At 38.3% G+C, this 21,949-nt stretch overlaps 2 protein-coding genes across 4 annotated transcripts in view; both read right to left on the reverse strand.

Annotated features, from left to right (window-relative positions):
* Positions 1 to 10,837, reverse strand: part of helz (helicase with zinc finger) — a 56,833-nt gene extending 45,996 nt beyond the window's left edge. The window contains exons 1-2 of one of the 3 annotated variants that reach the window (XM_088009753.1): positions 10,751 to 10,837; positions 145 to 387 (exon numbers count right to left, since the gene is read on the reverse strand). In XM_088009753.1, coding sequence (XP_087865879.1) covers positions 145 to 369 — 225 coding nt within the window. In that variant the 5' untranslated portion in view covers positions 370 to 387; positions 10,751 to 10,837. Of the gene's footprint in view, positions 1 to 144; positions 1,245 to 10,750 lie in introns of those variants that run through there. The other 2 variants (XM_088009748.1, XM_088009756.1) reach the window with 2 other exon arrangements.
* A 1,849-nt stretch (positions 10,838 to 12,686) lies between these two features.
* On the reverse strand, positions 12,687 to 19,976 carry psmd12 (proteasome 26S subunit, non-ATPase 12). The gene is made up of 11 exons (XM_015001796.2): positions 19,775 to 19,976; positions 19,325 to 19,384; positions 18,004 to 18,132; positions 17,399 to 17,506; positions 15,651 to 15,755; positions 15,403 to 15,552; positions 15,164 to 15,298; positions 14,825 to 14,937; positions 14,558 to 14,732; positions 13,239 to 13,316; positions 12,687 to 13,133 (listed from the first exon to the last, which is right to left on the reverse strand). The coding sequence occupies exons 1-11, from the start codon at positions 19,880 to 19,882 to the stop codon at positions 12,924 to 12,926; spliced, it is 1,371 nt and encodes a 456-aa protein (XP_014857282.1). The 5' UTR covers positions 19,883 to 19,976; the 3' UTR covers positions 12,687 to 12,923.
* Positions 19,977 to 21,949: the final 1,973 nt, after the last annotated feature.

Consider the following 21,949-nt stretch of genomic DNA (forward strand, 5'->3'; position numbering starts at 1 on the left):
CACTATAATTAAGGATACGGGAAAGTTTCCACAACTTCAGGGCTGAAGCAAACGACTAGACTCTTTTAATGTATTGATCCAAGTTATTCCTACATTTTCTAAAAAAAAAAAAAAAAAAAGATCAACCAACAAGCCGTAGCTCACCAGTTGTAGAAAGGCAGCAATTCGGTAGAGCAGGGCGCGGCTGCGGAGGGGTCCGGCGGCGACCGCCGAGGGAGGGCTGGGCAGTACGGGGGCGCCGGGTGACGAGGCTTGGGGCGCGAGGACCACCAGGGCGTCCGTGCTGTGGGTGACCGCCGCCTCGTACTCCCGCCTGGCTAACGATTTGCTGGCTTCTTCACATGACTTCTCCGCTCTCCTGTCTGCCATGACTCAGAGACAGAACATCTGCAGGTGGACAGAGACGAACGCAGTCAGTATTTCCAGAGTTTATCGGAGCTACGAACTGAGATGAAACAGCGGAAAGGGGAGCACCGATGAACAGGTGGGCAAATTATCCGGCCCCCCCGAGTTCCTCAATTTTGGGAGATCGGATATCAGTATTACATCTGCATACGCGTGGTTAACAATAGTCAATTTAGCCAGTTTAGAAAAAAATAAAAATTGGTATCAGCCAAGATGGGAATCTGAGATTTTTTTTAAAAAAGTGCCATCAGTGCACTACTTCTAGAAAAGCATTTTCCATTCCATTTTCTTCAAAGTTTTCACTTTGACCTTGAAAATACTTTTAATCTGTATTATTCATACTCCACATCAATATCAATGGTCATTTATCTATCCTAAAACGGTGTCTTGTTTTTTCCTGATGTTGGCTGAAAGAGGAAAAAAAAAGTTTTTCACAAAAAATTGGGGGCTGGGAAAAACTGAAAATCACTGCAACTTTTTAGTCGCAAAAAAAAAAAATAAATGGCATCACTCAACATTGGTTATCAGCAAGTCAGGCTTTTTAAAGATCGGTGCACTACTAAATAGCAGTTAAAGAGCAACGCAAGGAGGAGTAATCTAAATAAGATACAGATGAATTTCAATAAACTTGGAAAAATAAAACCACCAAAAATGTTCATTTATTTCAAAATTTCAATTTGAAAGCTGACACATTTTACAGTGCGTGTTTATTTATGTTCACTGCGATGACGACTTGCAGCAAATTGAATCCTACGTTCTCGAAATCTTGTTGCCATGTTACAGCCGACGTAGTCATGAACAAGAGCCGATTTGACATCTGTACAGTGGGCAGTCACTGACACCAAGTGTAAGCATTTAGAAAAAAGGTCAGTGCCAGTGAAGTTTGCAACAGAGTGCAGTACCCAAACATAATAATGGAAAGTTCAGTGGAAGGAAAAGGTGTGGTCAAAAATGGATGCACCACGGTGATAACCGCAGCCTTTGTTTGAGCGGATTGTAATTCAAATCCTTTTGAATTGCCACCTCACAAAGACCGAGACAGGACAAGCAAAGAATATTAACATGGAAATCAAGATCGCGCAGCCTGAAGGGGGAGCTAGAGACGCGTCCCTGGAGGTTCACTGAGGTTCATCCTGAAGTTTACAGAGGCAGTCCAAAAGCAGAGCTACTGTAAGGAGACGAGGCCGAGCCATATGGAGATGCTTTGTTCGTTTTGCAGCAGGACCAGGCTCCCACCCACACTGCTAAGAGAACCCACACCTGGTTCACTGTCAAAAATAAGAGCAAGATGCAGCCGAGCAGAGTAACCTCCTCCCTCTCAGCGAGCACAGCGGCAGCTAACATTTTGTCGTTTTGCTTTCAGCAGCTTCCAGTTCAAACACAGACTCCAGCTCCTTGGTGCTGTGAGGTTTCAGATTTCACTGCTGGCTTCATTGCCTGGCAGTGGTCAGGATTTTAACTGGTGACACAGCAAACTTGGAGCGTAAAGGGTGTCAAAAAGTAACGAACGCAGGGTTAAACACGCTGGCTTCAAACTCAGCACATTACTAAAAACTAGGGCCGTGACTAACGATTGATTTAGTAATGATTATTCTGCTGATTAATCTGATAAAGAGATTGGCACATTCTGCAAATTTTTCATTTAACCACATAAGTATTTTTATATACAATATTAGAAATACATAGAAAAAACACAAACAGAGAAATTCAATTCATTTTTTGAATATGAAAATAAATATTTTATTGCCTAAAGTGCAATACCAGTTCATTCCTTTAGTGCACAATTGATCATTTGTAGCAAAGGATGATACAAATACAATGTAGGGCTAATCTGTTCATTATTATTTGGATTAGCCGATTAATTAGATATCAAAAGGTGCTTTATAGGAGGTTTTCTTTTAACCTGGTGAATGTAAAACTATACCACTTGAGAAGTACAATTCTTTTTTTATCTGAAATACAAACTGTATGTGTGTGTATATATATATATATATATATATATATATATATATATATATATAGTGCACACAAGGGCACATTTTGTGCACTTTTTGGCTTAATTAGCTAAATGTTCTTTTGGCAAATGCCTTTTTTTGAATCTGTACTACAATGGATCAATCGGTTCAGTAATCAGTTAATCCAGTTAGCGATTAATCAATTCCTACATTAGCTGACAATTATTTCTATAATCGATTAATCAATTTCAATAATTTATCATTGAAATAACAACCAATTTGAATTATCAAATAAATTCTGAAATAGATGGCTGTATGTAATGAATCTAAATGGTATATGAATTTAACTTTTTAAAGTGATCTACAGAAATACATTTTAACCTTTCTGTAACATCATAATTTACTGAGTTGATTAATCGTAATTAATCTATTAGTGAAAAAAATTGATTAATCACAACTAATTGTTTCAGCCCTACTAAATAAGAAAAGTAAAAATTATGAAAACTTAAAAGACACCAGGCATGTGGCTCTTGACAACCTGCTTCACATCAGGATGTAAATAGACACAAAGTTTGAAATTAAATTTTTTTTAGAAGTATTAGTTAATGTTTGCCAATAGAAATAGCAGAAAAACTGTTAAGAAAAATTTTAAACAGCATTTTAAAGTTTTAAAATGCTGTTTTAATTGTTTTTAATTGTTGCACGGTTGGAGATGGAAAAAAAAAAATTGCCAAATGTTAACCGTCAGATGCCACTTCTCCTGGAATCAGTGCATCACTTCCAACCTGTGTTTTGTCTCATCAATATCCGAAAGCACAGGCTTCAGCCCAAACACAAATAAGAAAAAAGGAGGACAATTTTATTATTATTTTGGCTTTGGTGTTAGAGCAAGTAGCTGCTTACATCAGGGGCTGAGATGATGAGTTGATGGTGACTCATTAGACCAAACTAGAATGTTGCAACCGCTCTGCTGCATGAAAACAGAACGTTCAGCGAGATACGAAGTCAAAGTCAGAGAGGAATTTGGTGGACGAGGCAAAGAAACGGTACGGTTCAGCTAATGTTGTGTCCTTCAGTAAAATATCAAGACTTTATAGTAAAGCTTGCTCATCCCGGCGCCCACAGTAACGCATGTGCTCCTGTTCCACGGATTGCAACAGATTTCCACAACAGCGGAACCAAAACAATCATCTCTGGGTGCAGCTCACGATGAAGACACCGTCTCTCTGGAGACGCGAGGTTCGCTCGGAGGAGACGAGCGGCGGCGTCCGTCGTGGCGTTTAAAAAAAAATGGGAACGTGGCGGCAGTCGGTGATTAGCCGGCCTTTTTAGACCTGAACTTCCACAATTAAAGAACTGAAACAAGCTGCGACAAATGACCGAGTCTGACTAAACCAGTTGTAAGTCACAACTTTTTGATAGTTCCACAGATTATTTTAAGAAAACCGTCGATTCTATTAACAACTTTGAAATCTCTCGCCGGTTGAATCCTTGCAAGAAGCAGTAGATCAGACAAACAGGAAAAACTGAGAACTATAACAAACAGGATTAAGCAGGGGAGGAACCTAGCAAAGCAGACACACGCTAGAGGTTAACGTTGAGCTTTTTGATCCGGTTCACTTAAAGCCACAGCCAGACATTCAAACAGTTTGGGATTTTGGTAAAAAAAAAAAAACAAACATCTGTAGCCGATACAAAAATACATTTCTCACCATAAATGGCAGATTATAAGCCCCTCTTATGTCTGGTGAGTTTATCATTTGTCAGCTGATGTGGAGCACAAAAGCATCCTGAAAGTAAGAATATGTCAAAAACAACAACGGAGGAACAACTGGGAGATTCACTGTATCAGGGAAAAAAAAAAAAAAAACTGTTAATGGCCAAAATAAAATAAAAAAAGAAAAGGAACGGGTTACATAAAGCTGCTACGCATCAGAATATGGAGGGTACACTGTGACCTCCTGGGGAACACCTTATCCTTGGCTAGCGGCCTAATATCTGTCAGCCCCAATGCAAACTTACTGCTTTAAACAACTGGCCCTGCGGCTCACAAACTGAACAGCTTTTATCCTAAAAGTGCGCATCAAAAGCGCTTGCTGAACAAGCTGACGCCACATTTCAAATACCTCAAAGTCAGAACAGTTTACTGATCTATAAAATATGACTTCCTAAAAAAAAGGGATGAGAAACTTTGACCATTTGTCAAATATGTTTTGGCTCTAAAGCTGCAATAGTGAGTCTTTCAAATTAAATGATTAAAGTGTGTATTGCCAACAAGCAATACATGGTAAAAAAAAAATGTTTATATTACTACAAAACAAAACCACAAATTTGATATTTGAACAGAATAAAAATATTGCTTGTTTTCCGTTCAATAATATGACAAAGAGTTGCTGAAAAGCCAGTAATGGGCAACTATTCAGACACGATCAACGGTTTGGCTAGTTTTTATTTTTTTCACTTCCAAAACAATACTGACACCTGAGGTTTAGTACCGGCAGATACCGATCCGATACAGAGCTGAATTGATTTAAAATGTTTTTTATTTATCAGAAATGTAATGAATTACCAATTCATTTGATCACTGCACCAGTACATAACACTAACATACACCAATAGTTTTCACAAACGTGTTCCAACACGTAAAAACAACACAACTTTAACTTGTTTGCTCAGTGCAATTAGGGGTAGAACAGCCAATGTGAAAAATATAATAAAGAAAACAAAACTGACAGAAACAACAGGTTGACTACCTTGATCAAACATGTACAAAATAAACTGCAACAAGCCTCCTTTCAGATGAATGTTGTTGCTGACCATCTTCACACAACACTGTTGAAAGTGTATGCCATATTGGTAAATATTTTTTGAGTCATAAAATATGGCGACAAAAAAACAGGTTTGTTCCTCAAAATGGAGTAGATCCTTCACCTGCAATTCTTTCCATTAGCACAGCACATCACTCTTTAAAGGGACAATATGTATTTTCCAGGCACATGGTGCCATTTCACAGCCCAATCAAGTTGTTACCATCAGTAGTCCTTTAAAAGTTCCTGCTCTTTCTGAAACTCCGCCTTTAGGAAGTCATCACAACATGGCTAATCTATTAACACTTTAACAACATTTTCACCAGCATTTCAGAGAGAAGTGGCTCCTATAATGAGCTCAGCAAACCCACAGCTCCAGCTAACTGCTGCTGGCTAGTCTGAAGGAGCCAAGTGGGGCTTCCAGTACGGCTTGGAAACTACAACTCTGAGGAGTTGCGCCTCGAAGGCGGAGCTAGGTTCACCCAGGCGTTTTGCACAGCTAAATGGCTGCCATTTAGCTGTCCCTTTGATAAGGGAATAACATCATAACATGATGTAAAGCTCAAAAAAGTCAAATTCACTTCATACTGCCTCCAAATGGCTTTACCAGTGTGTTACATCCACAGCTTGAAGTTATTTCTTAAGTGGTCAACATAATGTGAGAACAGGCTGTTGAAGTCCATCCATCCATTTTCTTTACACCCTTTTCAGGAGGGGCAACAGAGAGACACACAACCATGCACACACACCTGATAGTCATGTTTTTGGACTGTGGGAGGAAACCGGAGTACCTGGAGTTAACCCATGCATGCACAGGGAGAACATGCAAACTCTATGCAGAAAGACCAGGGCCGGGAATTGAACCCAGAACCTTCTTGCTGCAAGGCAACAGCTCTACCAACTGCGCCACTGTGCAGCCCCAGGCTGTTTAAGTGTAACACTAATATCCTTAGAGCCACCGCTAGTAACTACAAAACACTTAGCATGTAGTATTTGTCACAGGACAGATATAAAAGCAGGCATATTGTCATGGCTTTTAGAGTTTACATTAAATTCACGAGGCTTTTATTTATATCCTACATTGGCTTTAAGTGTTACTAGCTCACCGAAAAAAGTAAAAAATAAACTTCCCGTTTCACTTCATCTCAGGCAAGCAATTTGCTGTTTTTCCAAATGTGAAGGAACAAACTCCAAGCAAAAATCTACAAATTATTGAAGATGTAATTTTAATTACACACATTTTGGACTTTAAATTGCACATCAAGTTCACAAGAATGCGTGGTTTTGTTCCACAAAATAGCTGTGAAACAGAGAAGCCAAAAATATTGATATGCAAATGAGACTGCAGCGGACACTTTAAGAAACCGTTTCCTCCTGTTTGATGCTGCGGAAACAGTGGACTTGCTGCAACTATTACAGTAACTAACAAGCAAAGCTAAGGAGGACTCATGACTCCAAAGTTATATTAATCCACGCCTCGCCTTTAATGCCGACTCGCGTTGTGTTCAAAGGAATACCGAGACTTCAGCGGGTTCGCAGTAACACAGACCGACGTAGTTATCCCTCATTTTGCTTCACCGACAGCAACATGACTGGAATACAAATGGAAAAGCAGGGTTTCCCCCCACCCCCTTAAAAAATAAAAAAATAGGCATTAAAAGTATGAAACAGGGAAATCTCTTGAGAGACAACAGAAAGGAAACACATCTGCCAATCACAGCAGAGTCAGCCTATGAATGAAAGGGATTTACCAGATATCAGAGTTGTTAAATCAAAGTGGTTCATGGTCTACTTAACTTGTGGTTCTGTTTATTTCCATAACTAGTGGAAGAATCAATCAGTGACTTCATTTACCAACTTATTTAAATAGCAGCGGAAATTGTGCGTTTTGTACATTAATGTAATGTGACCCCTGGCTAGTGTTACAGGTCATTCTTTAAAACACACAAGGCCCGCAGCCAGAACTCCATCCTATTCACATCACTGTGTGTGTGTGTGTATCATTGTTCAGAAGACTTGATTGAGTAAATGGAAGGAGATATTTTTGTATGCACTTAGTTTACCCAAGTGGTTTCTGCATCATAATGTGTAAATGGGAGTAGGCCATTTCACTGCTTCACCGTTTCATTCTTGTGTGGTTGTGATTTTTTTCATGCTAGAGGTTTTTGGAGTGTGAACTGCAGATGTCGTGCATCTGTTCTGACCGCCCCCGGCGATGTTTCATTCCATTTTAAAAACCTATGCTTAAACATAATTTTCCATAATTTACAGTTTGCTGTGGTGAAATACGATTATGTGATTACAATAAATAATACCTGCTTGGCAGTGGCTGCTCAGAACTACTTTGTTTTGATCAGGGGTCGGAATCACTCGTGTTTCATCAGAGTCGACTTTTCCGAGTTCGGGATGTACCGATAGGAAAATGTGGGCCGATACCGATATTTACCTACCATTTGAACACTGCGAAAATGACCACAACACCTACATTTCATCACTTTAAAATGACCAAACTAACTCCACATAGTCAACCCTTTCCCCGCCACATCAGGAAACTGATTTATCGGTACAAACATTGCATCATACACACAATAGTATTTGTGACGAAATTGTATTTTCTTGGTAAAGTTGATGTGCCAATAGAGGTTTTAACCAATTATGAATTGTTTGTAGTTTTCCTGTTGTTACTGATATTACTTTGACAGGACTGGAGGTGAAGACTTACAAGACAATAGTCACTTTAAAACAGGGTTCTAGACATTTAAGCCAATGACTACATGGGGTTAAGGGTTTGGAGTTTCCAATGCTAGCAAATATCGCAGTTAGCATCGCTAAAAGTAAACATCAATCTGTGTGTATTCTCAAGGGAATACAGACCTAATCATTCTGATATTGTCAAAAGTCTACTAACCTGGCATTAAAGGTCGAACACTGAGACCTTCTCTTAACTGCTGAAATCTGCTCCAGGTACAATTTGCAGAAATGTTCCCAATGGAGCTACAAATTGATGTCTTCTGGCACACAGTTGTATTTTGTACTCATAAAAGACAAAACAACCCAATCGGCAAAATTACAACATCAGCAGCACTTGCAGTAGTCTGGCTATCTGCTGTAGGAGTCTGAATGAACGGCCCACATTGCCTCGACAGGAAATGCAGTTTTGTTTTAGATGGCTTTTCTGCGCTTCCTGACTTTTAAAACACCTCAGTGATACTGAAAGTAACCAACTTCAAGTCTTTTTTAGTGCTGCTGCCGGTGTGACGCATTAGCTGCTACAAACTATGCAGGCATTGATCAGAAAAAGACCCAGTTTATGAATATATGAACCCGGCCAACTGGTCACCGATCAAGGCCGGTAAAATTGAACATTGACCAAATCTGGTCACCAAAGGGGGGCTTTTGTTCTCCATAAATAGACTAATAAGTACAAGGATATTAAATGATTTGTTAAGGTGTAACGTAGTCAAGTAGATTAAGATGAAATTGCTTTTACACATATAACGCAAAATGCGTAAAAGTGAGGGCTTCCTCCAAAAAACAAGCTAAGCCTGGTGGTAGTTTAACACAAAAACACTGTGTTTTTGTGTTAAACATTTTTTTAAAGTTGATGGGAAATTTTGGAAATAAAACAACAACAAAGAAAATACAGCGTTGGACTAAAACATTAGTCTTTCTGTAGGTTGTGTATGCCTAGCAGACAATTTCCTCTTCAAAATAATTGTCTGATAAAGATTAGTGATGCTTTATTGTCCGAAACTAACAGATGAATATCATACCAAATTTTATTGTTAAACTGGGTGAGATTATCTCTGCAATATTGGTTAAAAAAATATATATATTGTACGCACGGTACAATATCAGATAACTTTCATTCACACAATTTCAGATAACTTTCATTCACACAAACCCCTACAAATACGCATTGTCGTAAACGTTCCAAACTCCTAGGGGGCAGTGTAGTGCAACGCTAAACCCTATATCAGCCAATCAGATTGCTTCAAAACCTCAACTTCCTATTAGGGATTAAACATGGTGCTAGGGGATTAATTTGTGTGGAGACATGGGTTGAACTACTCTTAAGTAGGATATAAAGTTAACAAAACACAAGACAATGTCGATTGGGAATTGTGTCAAAGCAAGTATGTGGGTAGATTTGTTGCAGACTGTAATGTGCTAGAAACTCAAATCTCTTATTTTCCCATATACACTCAGGCAAACAAAAGGTTTTTGAAATCTAAACATTAGTCTGAGTTTTTCGAAATAATAGCTTCTGGTTAAAAGCAAGTTTTTGTGTGGATAACAGGCCATAACACATAAAAATCCATTCGTTTTCCCAAATTTCCAGCTTCGCCTGGGCGAGGCCTTAGCTTCAGAAAGATTTCATACCTTCACAGACTTTAATTGTAGAAGCGGCCACTGCTTTCTATAATGTCCAGCACCTACTGATACCTTGTACATGTCAAGGTCATGATGCTGGCGAGTATATTTTTATGTGCTGGAAGCATAAAACTAATTTAAATACATGACTCACACAGAGAGTCACAAAGAATCATTATGGTAACATCATGCTGACATTTTAACAGTAATATGTGCAAGGTGGTGTCAATAAGAGCAAAGCATATCAAATGTGCTTGAATTACAGCAAAGAATGTTGACGAGATAGAAAATTGTTACAATATATTAAGTTAATATTCGCTCACACTTGAGAACTATATAAAAAATCTTGGGGAAAAAAATCCTTGCTACCTAAATGTAGCAAAATTTCCCTCACTTCTTAACCACAACAAGTAGTTTGGCGGCTCTCATTAGGTGGGTATCGTACTCATTTAATGTAATAAAGTCAAACTAATATATCTGCATACAGCTCAGTTAGCTTACGAGCTGATTTATAAAAATTGTGCTTCAGCCCCAAACAGAGTTATTTAGGCTGACACAACCGTTAGCAACTATGTGCGAGGCAGAAAAAAAAATACATACAAATAAAACATGCAAATTCATCAGAACTGAACCCGTGTACATTTCGGAAACGTGCATTTACTAAAAAAAGGACAACAATTATGAGTTATTTCGTTTTCCAGAGGAGAGTTGTAGCTGTTGTTTGTCTGGAAAACTTATCTTGACTGCTGCAAATCTGAACGATGACGGCAGCGTCAAAAAAAAAAAAAAAAAAAAAAAAAAAAGATCGCTTAAAATGTGCTCAACAAATCCGCTCTTTGCTTGAATCGCTTGTAACAGTTTTGCTCCTAAACTGAGGATATGCAGCTAACATTTAGCACGGCGGCCAAAAAACACGGCCTTTTCTTGGCAGCAAACTGATGAGCTCCCAGCAAGAATAGCTGGGCTGGCTTGTTAATGGTAGCAGGCTAGCTGGCTTGGCTAGGTTCGCCGAAACAAAACGGACTCGGGCCTGAATTTTTTTTGCCACCGTGTTTAGGCACATATAATTCATATGACATCTTGTTCCTACCGGTGCATGGAGTCAAAACATTCGTCACCGTGCTACTGATTTGTGGGGGGGATTCGTGTCGGTGGCTTTGCGACGAAAAAGACAAGTAAAGGAGCTAAAAATGGGAAGTCAACACTTACCTAGCTTTACTTTCTACGCCATCTTGGATCCACTTGTCAGACCATCGCAAAGCATAGTGGGATGTACTGATCTGAAGGTTGAGGAGGACTTGCTGTGAAAGTGCCAATGTTTTGGCCTCGTTTACGAGTCAAAGTTTTGCTTTGAAAAAAAAGACAACACTCGGTGGAAGAAATAAGCGTTATCACCAGCCTCCCCCAAAATGAATTAATTTAAAGCTGCTTCAGTGTCCTCTGTGTCTCACATCATTAAGTCATTGATAACCCAGCATTACTATGTTTTTTTTTTGTTCACTGCATATTCACTCCAAATTATATATCAATAACGTTTGCTCCTGTACAAATAATTCTATAAGTATTTTGAGTATTTTTTCTTTTTTTTAAAATGTATTTTTAAGTGAAATTTCTCCATTTGAAGTATTGTGGTGTTGGGACAATTTATGTAATGAAATAAAAATACCATAATCTGTGAGACATTATCGTTTCTACACATATTGCCTATATTATCCATACCAAAGTTGATATATTTTAATCAAGACATTTTCTTGGGGGGGAAAAGTAAGAAAGGTATTTAGCTTATGTTTTCCCCAACTACTGTAAAATTTTAATAACTCCTCAATAGAGTACATAAAAAGAATTTCAAACAAATTGACCGTTTTGTCTTCATACTTTATTTATATAGCAAGAAAGTATTTTGAATGACAGAACCACCCACGTGGGCATTCCAGTAACTCAGACTGTGATTCAAATAAAGAAAGTGAAAATCGTAAATTTCAAGTGTTTTTTTCTTTTCTTTGAATTACAACAATGAAGGCTTATAGCTACAAACAGCTCAAATGATCCGAAACAAAATTTACCGAAATGTGTTACACCTACTTGAAAATCATCCAGCAGTCAATGACCTCACATAGGAGAGTGTAAGTCACAAAACATAATTACAAACTATGCAGTCATACTTTGTTTTTTTCTAAGCATTTAATAGAAAGTTAGGTGGGAGGAAAATGTCAAATATGACCGCAATTGGATTATGAATTAGCTTTTTTTAGAGGATTTTGACCTCTTTGCCCACTTGTCGTTAAGCCTGATCTGGTGATTCATCGTTGACTTGAAGCTTTGACTTCCTGACTCGTGTTGAGTTGCGGCTTCAACGTGATCACGTTGCACTTTAATCCTGCACCCATCTTTTTTTTAAAGCGCACCAATCCCTCCTACAGCTAAACACCTACTCAACATAACGCTGCCACCCCTGTGCTTTAAACTGAGGTGCTATCCTCAGTTTTCCAAACTTGTAGCCCTTTTCTTCCCAATCTCAGGTTGGTCAGTGTAGATAAATAGTTTATTAGTTACACCAGGCTGAAGGACATGTTTCCTAAAATTAAGATTATTGTCCCTGAGTGTAATCTGGCTCTTTATGTTGCTTTTGCTCATTTCACTGTGGACACTGACACTATCATACCAGCTTCAGCCTTATTTCTGGGGTTAATACACACATTTCCCACCAATTCAACATTTTTTGTTTTTTTTCATAATGTCACATCTTGAAGTATTTTTTGATATTTTGTTGTAAAAAGCATCCATAGGTTTGTCTCCTGTCAACTTAGATGTTGGAAATTAAACATTTCAGAAGATTAAATCATCATCTGGGCTTTCCAAAACTGTTTAAATGCAAAGAAATCTTAGTACCTGTACTGTAAACGTCTGAAACGTTCAAACAAAAAACATGTCAATAAACATTCCTCTCATTTTTCTGACATTTAACAAAAAGAAACTAATTTTGGCTTATCTAGCTTAAAAAGGGTCAGGGAAAAAAAAATCAGTGGTTACGAGTCATTTTTATCTTGATGCAAATATCTGGTTGCATTTGGATTTTGGTAATCTTTCCATAAAATGTGAAACTGTATTAAAACTACATTAAACAGAGAGGAGAAAATGCAAGGACTGGAGGTACAATATGTTTATTGTCAACGTTTTACTAGACAATAAAAAAAAAAAAGGAACAGCTCATAGAGGGCGTGTGTGTTTTACGATTGCTTTTTCCCCCCAAATCTTACGATACTGCAATCGGGCGCCGCGGCGGTATTCCGCTAACGTACTGTACAAACGCGTCACAGTTCCCCCAGAACATAAACACAAGTGAACATGAAACAAAAACATGAAAGAAGAAACTGTTCTCGTGTCACTGCAGATTGTGGATCATCTCCTCCTTGGCAATGAGGTGCGTGGTCTTGTTGACCAGCGACATGAGGGAGTTGAGTTTCTGCGACCAATCGTTGAGCAGGTCGTTGGGGTCTTTGGGCCGCTGAAAGTTGATGATGCCGGCGAGCCGGTCGACCTTGGCGTAGATGGTCTTGTTTACGACGAGGCTGGAGAGGAACTCCTCCGACTCCTGGCGTAGGATTTCAACAGGTGGATTAGTAACGTCGTTTTTTTGTTTTTTTTTGGTGGTACTGTGAGCTTCAGATGGAACGAGCTGCTAAAAAGGTTTGCTTACGTCAACAGAGAGGTCTAGCAGGCCAGCCATCCTTTTCATTGTGATTCTGGTGTAATATTTGGCCATGATTCTGATGTTCTGAGAGAGAAAGACAAAAAAAATCTTCAATATAATTACAAGCAATAATGGAGACCAACCTCCAAAGATATAAAGCTTACTTAAGTAAGAATAAGGAGACCCGAATCAGATTATTTTTTTGGCGGTCCAAATGGCCTAATTTCCGATCTTTTCACCCAAAACAAAAATCCGACTGGAGCGACTCCCACTAGTTTGGATACGCGTCAGATTGGTTTCAAAGAATCCACAGTCAAAACGGTCATCATGTCGCATTTCATCCGACTTCTAGGTCCTTGATGTGTGACGCGGGTCACAGTTCTGCGCCAGGAGAAGCCAGACCGGACGTAAACAACGTTTTGTTACAATCCGTCGCCTAGAGCTGTCCTACGCCAAGAAACACCCACCTGTGCAGCTTCTCAATGACTGCTTTGATTTCCATGTAATATAATACAAAATAACATCATATAAAATATAATGCAGCACATTAGTTAAAACATAACAAAGCTAAGGTTTCTGCAGGTTCCACCAACTCAAAGTTAAGACTTTTTAAGACTGCTATGAATGAAGTTTAAGACCTTTATCACAACAATAATTTAAAATATGAAAATCGTATATTTTGCGATGTTCTTTATAGCCTTAACTCCCACAGTGCCAAGCTTTTATGCAGATTGCACAAGTTTGCCATAGATGTGAGCCGATGGCGAAGACTGACATCATCTATCCAACTGGCAATAAATTTACTCTGATGAAAGGTACAAAATAAATCAATAAAAAGCTAGCAAGCTAGCATGGGTATATTAGCATCTAACTAGCGGTAGCCTCAACCGCTTCGAGTCACAGAACGCAATGAAGAAGTCTGTATGAGACTCAAACTTTTGCCTGACAGAAAAAAAATAACAGAGAGAACAACAGAGAAAATACAAGTTAAATATTCCCACTATGGCAGCGTTTAAGACCTTGTACTTATGTGTATTTAAGGCCCAATTAAATTTCTAAAATGAATTTAAAGCATTTTAAGGCCTTAATTTTAGATACACAAACATAAGACTTTTTTAAGAATGGACAGAGAACCGGATAACAAAGCTAGTAAAAGTAATGGTTGGTGCTTCAACGCAAAGAGAAAACGTACAGATGGACGCTCTACCTGGGGAAAAAAAGGAACAAAAAACAAACTCAAACACAAGAGCAACAACACAAGAGAATCTAATTTACATTTGGTGCGACTCCCGATCGTTTTCCCTGCCCTTCCATGAGTGACTTACATGCTCCACCACCCTGTTCTTAAGGTCCTTCCACCTTTTCTCTCCCTCCTCTGAATATGAGAAGACCTCCGTCGCCGGGCTCTCAGACGAGCCTTCTCTCAGCTCCTTCCCATAATCCTCCACCAGCGAGGCCCAGCGCATTAGCTCCATAGTGGTAAACTGCTTCAGAAGGTCCCTGGGAAAAGAGGAAGAACGTCACCCTCAGCGTGTCGTAATCGATTTGTCAGCGGCGGAGTAGAAGCACGTTGAGGAACGGGTTGGTCTTACTTGTATTTAGGGATTTCTTCCAATTTCTTGTCGGCGCTGATTCTGTGCACGAGGTCTGACTGTTCGTTGTCGTAAGGAGACAGAATCACGTACAGCACCACACTTTTCAGGGCCTGTAGGGCGGGACAGGCAGAAAATGCATGTTAGCCGATTGCAGCGTTGTGCTCCTCGTGTTATATGAGGCCGTCCTGCGCAACCAGGTTTCAGTCAATGAGAACTACATTTAACATTTGACAAGAACTCTGCAAACGCCAGCTTCAGGAAAACAGCCACGCTTGATAAAGGAGTGAAAACGCTAAACCAGTTGTCCTCTGAAACAAAAATCTGTCGACACTCTACCTGCTGCCACTTGCTGCTGTCCTCCAGGATGCAGGGCGTGTCGTAAATGGCCTTGTAGTGCTTGCATATCGACAGGTAGGAGCCCTCATGCTGGTCCACCTGAATCATCAGGTTGTAATACTTTAACTTCAGCTCCTGTGTTGGTAAAAGGAAGAAAAAGATTTAAGTTTGGATGGACAGTAGATGATGCAACAACTTCTGAGAGAACAGAAGCTGCCAGGACTGCTGCTGTCTCTTACCTCGGTCCCTTCCTCCTGAAAGAACTTGGTGTTTATCTTCTTGCTGATGATCTGGGTGCGAATGTAGTCTTTGACAGCGATGCAGAGCCTCATCTGTTCCAAGATAAACTCCACCTTCTCCTTCTTCTCCATGGAGCCATACGTCTCCACCTGAGCAACAACAATAAAAAACAAAATGGACAACCCGTAAATGAGGCGGGTCTTAGCAGCTCGCATATTACTTGTGCATAAAAAGGTTTGGATCTCACCTGTAGCTCCTGCAGAATGGCGGCAGCCTCTTTGACGTCACCACTCTGCTCCTTGATGTTGGCCAGGGTCTTTGTCAGCCTCGCACGCTCGATCTCTACGTAGATCTGCCAGAGAGAACCGTTTAGTGCGTTGTGACACGCAGCTAACCTACCTGGTTAGTACAGGACTTAAAGGGCAAAATCACAGTGGACATGGGTCAGCACTTCTCAAACTTGTTGTTCCATGGCTGAAAAAAAATGCAACAATGCTTTTCCCTTTGTTGCAAAGACAAGAAAATGTGGCAGTTTGGAAACCACTGTAACTGGTCACACTATTAGAGGATTAGCAGAAGTGCCAATAACACCCTTTGCTAACTTTGAAAACATTTACCGCACTTAGCTTCCCCTAAATTTATGCTTAGGGGAATTAATGGTAACACTTTATTTGAAGGGGGGTGAATAAGACTGACATGACACTTTCATAAACATGACATAACACATGTCATGAACATGAATAAGCCTTCATGAATATTTATGACTGTTGTCATAAAGCGTCCTTCGGTAAATTATGACACTTTTAATATAAAGTTGACATTATTCAAAATGTCTTTGTTATGACAACTTGACATTAACCAGGAAATCATTACTGTTTAAACTTTACCTTTAATAACATAAAGTTACCTAATTTTTAAAGTGCAATCAGTAATACTTTTATAACAAATTTATATCAGTAATGATTTCCTGGTTAATGTCAAGTTGTCATAACAAAGACATTTTGAATAATGTCAACTTTATATTAAAAGTGTCATAATTTACTGAATGACGCTTTATGACAAGAGTCATAAATATTCATGAAGGTTTATTCATGTTCATGACAGGTGTTATGTCATGTTTATGACAGTGTCATGACAGTCTTATTCAACCCCCTTCAAATAAAGTGTTACCGAATTAATCCGTTAATGGCAGAGCTAAATTTCCACTTAGTGCTTTAGCCGAGTTTGGAAACATTTAGTGCACTCAGCTTCCTGTAAATTCTGCTAAATTGAATTTTCCTGAAAAATAATTCCACGATAATAGCAGAGCAAATTTTTTTCCCCATTTAGTGCTTTAGCATTTAGCTAACTTTGAAAATGTTTAATGTACTTAACTTTATCTAAACTAGGTTTTCCAGATAAATTCTTAAGCGCTAATTTATTTGGCCGCTTTGAAAGCTTTCAGTTGAATAAAGTTCAACATCTGCAGCAACTTCTACAATTCTCCAAGTAGTTAGTTGTTTATATTCATGCTTTTATTTTGAAGCGCTTTTTTTTTTTTTTTAAAGAAACTTTATTGAGCAAGGGACAAAAGAGTCATGGATACTGACTACCTGAGCAGTTAGCCTGACTAACTAGCTAACATCAGGTTGTCATAGTGCCAGTGTTGCATAAGAAATACACACAAAAAACAGCAATAAATGCTTAGTCAGGGAGTTTTAGGGTTCAACCTCTGCCTCAAAATCAAAAATACCTGTATTAATACATTGAAGGGTTTTGGCAGAGCCAGGAACATTTGTTGCTTTTCTGTTCAAAATAAAAACAATGAAGTCTTTTTTTTCCTTTTCCTTTTAGTATCTATAATGCAATTAAACTGGGTTTGCTCAGGATTACAATACTGTGAGAATCAAATACAGGCACCTCCCGTAATATCAAAGCCTGTTTCTTAAGATTAATTTGAATGGCAACACAATCAGTACAAGGACATACTAATTATGGCATCAAGGGATTCCCTACCTTGCCAGCAGTCACAGTGCGAAGTGTGTCTATAAGCCTCAGCTTGATGTTCAGATCAGTTACTGCATCCACGTATTTGTAGCACTCCTGCACCATTTTGGCAACAGCCTGAGATGTAGAGCAAAACAAATCACATATTTAGACCATAGTAAAAACAAATTTACCCAAGGAAAGTTACATTTTATATGAGCATATTTCAAAACTCATTGAAATATGAGTTTTCATATTTAAATTAGTTTGAAATATGAAAACTCATATTTTTAATACGAGTTTGAAAAAAAATACTTGTATGTTCATATTCATGAACATACGAGCATATTTCATATTTCAAAATTTGCAGATATCGGAATTTCTGCTAATTTTGCAGAAATCACAAAATTTGCAGTATTGTAATAATTTGCATTGCAGTAGAGTAACTCAATTTGATGACTGACAATCTCACAAAATTACTTTAAACAATTTCTATTTAACACTTTAATGTGTTAAGGGCTTCTAATTAAAATATGTTCATTTTCTTTTATTCTGCGTTTTAATTGAGGAGGCCATAGGTAAGAGATTGGCAAAGTTATGAATAAAGCAGCGATCAGGGTAAGCAGAGCACTGACCTGTTTGAGTTGACTCCTCCGCTTGGTGAGTAACATGATGTTTTCATTCAGAGCGTCCCAATCCTTTGCTTCATAACACATCTGGACCACGGCCACCAGGATTCTGGAGGTGGACACCATATCTGATGCCTGTGAAACATTAAAACAGAATCTATTCATTAAATATGCGTATGCATTTGTAAGTGCAGTGTGTGTGTGTGTGTGTGTGTGTGTGTGTGTGTGTGTGTGTGTGTGTGTGTGTGTGTGTTTTTAAAGAAATAATTTTGGTTAAAGTTTTCTGAGCTATTTTCAAGATAAATGCACCAAACTCAACTTTGTCCAGTTAATGTGTTGATTTTTGTTAACTTGTGTAGCTCTGAACACAATTCATGTTCAAGACTTGCTAAGATAATGTATTTTTTTTCTTTTCTTTTTTAAAGGCTTTTAGCTTTTCCCTTGCTAAAGCTGAACATATTTCTGATCAGTCATAATGACAGAAAAGCGACACTGCTTGCCACAAGCACGAGGCATCATTTTTGTCATCGTACTAACATGGAACCACATAGGCATTTGGGTTTAACGTTGCCTGCCCATTGAGACTCCAGCTGCAGGTGGAAACGCTCTCCCACACCGGAGATCCAGTGATGCTAAGCTAATGGGACGCAGGAAGGCGCAGAACCAGGGGCGGACTTGGAACCCATAATAACTGTTTGCAATTCTAGCTAATATTTTGAAACTACAGTTTGCAAGCTACAAGCAGAATGTGTTTCAGAGAGCCGACCGCAGGCTCAGTGACAAAAATAGCTAACTTCAAAACTGAAAGTTGCGTGTTTGAATCCGACTTCCCCATTTATCTTGGGCAAGGCACTGAAGCCCAAGTTACCTTCCACTATAAGTTTGTGTGAAAGTCGCTGCTGGGGGAATGAGACTAATAACGGAAAAGCACTTTGAGTGGTTGGCACACATTGATCCGGAATCGATGTTAAATCAAGATGAAAAGAAGTTCTGTCTCCCAATTTTTTTGTGAATTTCATTTCATATATGTTTCAGAAAATAATTAAGTAGAACTTAAACTAAAAGGAAAAATGATCAAATGAACTTCATAGTCAAACAGTAGATGACTCTCATCATCAGGAGCTGTGTCAAAAACAACCCAACTCTATACATGTTAAATTGTTATATTAAGAAGAATTAAAAGCTCTCACATCATTTCTTGGACACAAGGAATTATTTTGTAGTTCTTATGAATATATAAATTACAATTGCTTCTTTCTTATTTGTAATGTAAATGTATAATGTAAACAATTTCTAGTGCTGCATCAGGTGGGAGGTTTTCGCTTACCGTTCTGGTCTGTTTCTCCAGTGACAACAAACTTTCAATAGCCTCTTGTAACTTCCCTTCCTGTAGAAGAGAACACAAAAACATTAACTTTAATATCTTTTTGTTTAATTACAAACGCCAAGCTTTTTTTCTCTCTTCTTGCAGAATGCTAAAAAATACCGGTTAGCAGGTTTGCTACTTCTGAAGAAGCTAACCTCAGTGCTAAACATAGCTAGTATCTCTTTAACAACAAACTCCGGAGTTTTAGAGAAAACAAAAACACCAATGTGGTATTAAGCGTGGGTAAAAACAAATATATTCGAACTTATAAGTAATATGTGCTCATTATATGTGGTCATGTTAGGATAAAACTGAAGACACCTCAGTTGTATGATAGCTTAAGTGCTAGCGCACCGATCGGGATGCACCATGACTCAGCCAGCGCTGGCCTTCTTTTAAAAGCTCACTTACTTTGGCCATTTTTTCGCACTCCGGAAGCCTCTCATCTACAGTGGAACTGTAATCAATCTCCATCTTCACGATCCTTCCATCGGACCTCTCAGATCGTTCCTCAGACATTGTTGCGATTGAATAAAAGGGACAAACCACGACTCTTTTCCAGGCACAGCCTGACGCTGTTTGTCTTGTCAAATGAACGACGCTAGGAGGTGACCAATCAGAACAGAGAATCGAATGGCTGGTTAGATGCCTGAAAGACCCAAGGGGGACGGCTCTAAAAAATATATTGTAATTTCTGTCAGGCGCAACCAAGGCAGCTTTAGTTTTACAGCTAACTGTACTTTCAGAGTTGTAAAACTTCAAACAGTATGAGCAGAGTCCGGCCAATAAATACACCAATAAGACAAAGAACAATAAAATATACAAAAAACAAGAATGTTTAATTAAAATATAAAAGTAAAAATATATAATTTTTAATGCAGAACCCATGAAAAAAGAATACATACAGCTGGTTAAAATACATGAAGATTTGATATGTTATGTTAAAATCCACAATTTTAAGATTTTATTCAATGTCAGTATCAGTCATAATCCTCTGAAATTTAATGTAACACAATTAACTTGAGTACAAGCAAACGAGAAAGACATATTTATTCTTAAATTAAAAAAAAAAAAGTTTTTGTTGTCTCCCAGACTAGAGATCATTTTAAAATTCAGACTTTGAATTTTACACTTGTAAAAGCATAGATTTACTAATGTATTAAACAGAAATAAAACCAGATAAGTAATTACTTTATTTGCAATGCCTGATGGAGTGCCAGAAAATATAGGCACCCCTTTTAGACCCTGTTAGTTTGACAGTGAATGCTTTATTAGTTCAGAATAAAATAAATGCAAAATCTTGAACATTTAGCTTCTTAAAGTATACACAGCATTGAGAAAGAAAGCCTTCTTGTACCCTTCACCACTAACCTAGCATAATCTCCAAAAGGAGCTTAAACACTGGGAAAATAGCAGTAGGTTCATGTTTATGTTCTTAGCCATAGCTTTAATGAATTATTAACTTGCCATTTTGAAGCTGTACCTTAATAGGAACTTGCACTCTTGTTTTGTATGAAGCATTTATGATTTTATATAATACTGAGACAGTTCTCTCTTGAGAATAAGAATTTATTTTCTAAATGAGATTTAAACTATATAAATAAAGGTCAAATAAAATTGATTTCTGTTCCAGTCGTGTTCCCGTTCCTTCCAAAGACTCAATTAGTTAAATCACAATGAAAGCAATTAGGATTGATGGGATTAACTTCCCTGTGGGATTATTAAAGTATTTTTAACCGAACTGAATTGAACTGAAGCAACAACAAAACACAAGCACAGCTTTGCAATCAACTCGTGAAAGGCTGCGAGCACATGAAGTAAAGCACAGTGCCGTGGCAACAGACCACCAGCAGGTGTCCTTACATTATCTGCATCTTGTCTGTCTTTGCTCAGTAGGGCTCTGCAGTGAAATGTTCCCTGCTTGCTGGTGAGAAACTGTCCCATACCAGAACCATTTACTCCCCAAAACACATGCAGGAATAATGCCTAACATAGAGAGTGTGACTCAGTTTGAATGAAAGAATGATGAAATACAAAATATTTAAATTGGATATTATTTCAAATTACTTAAGTAAGCTTTTTTTGTTACCAAATGCTAAGGGCGCCAGCCATCCAGGGGCGCCATAAAAGGGTAAAGGAAAAAAACGAACTTTAACTATTCTTTTTAAAACTTATAGGTAATAATATAATTTTCTAATATGAAAGATTCTACAATAATTGTTCTGCATGGCAAAGAATGTTAAATACTACATTTAATAATAATAATAATAATGATACTGTGCTTTGCTATCCTGCCTCACAGTTCCTGCATACGTTGAACTGACCAAATCAGAGTATTTTCAATATTTTCAGTGTATTTATAACTTATGTTTTCGTGAACACTTTCTTCTAAGCTAAAAATAATAATAAAAGGCAGTATTTAGTGTAGCCATATATAAATTGGTGAAACAATTGGGGGTGGGGGCAAATAAAATCTCACCTCGGGTGCCAAAGTGTCTATGGCCGACCATGAACAGAATGATCACAAAATCCAGCACTTTTAAAGCCAGCAATATGATAAAACGTCTAAACTCCCCCCCAACAAAA

This window comes from Poecilia mexicana, unplaced genomic scaffold (assembly GCF_051168715.1).
Source record: "Poecilia mexicana isolate PSO_F unplaced genomic scaffold, ASM5116871v1 scaffold_2, whole genome shotgun sequence".
Lineage (NCBI taxonomy): Eukaryota > Metazoa > Chordata > Actinopteri > Cyprinodontiformes > Poeciliidae > Poecilia > Poecilia mexicana.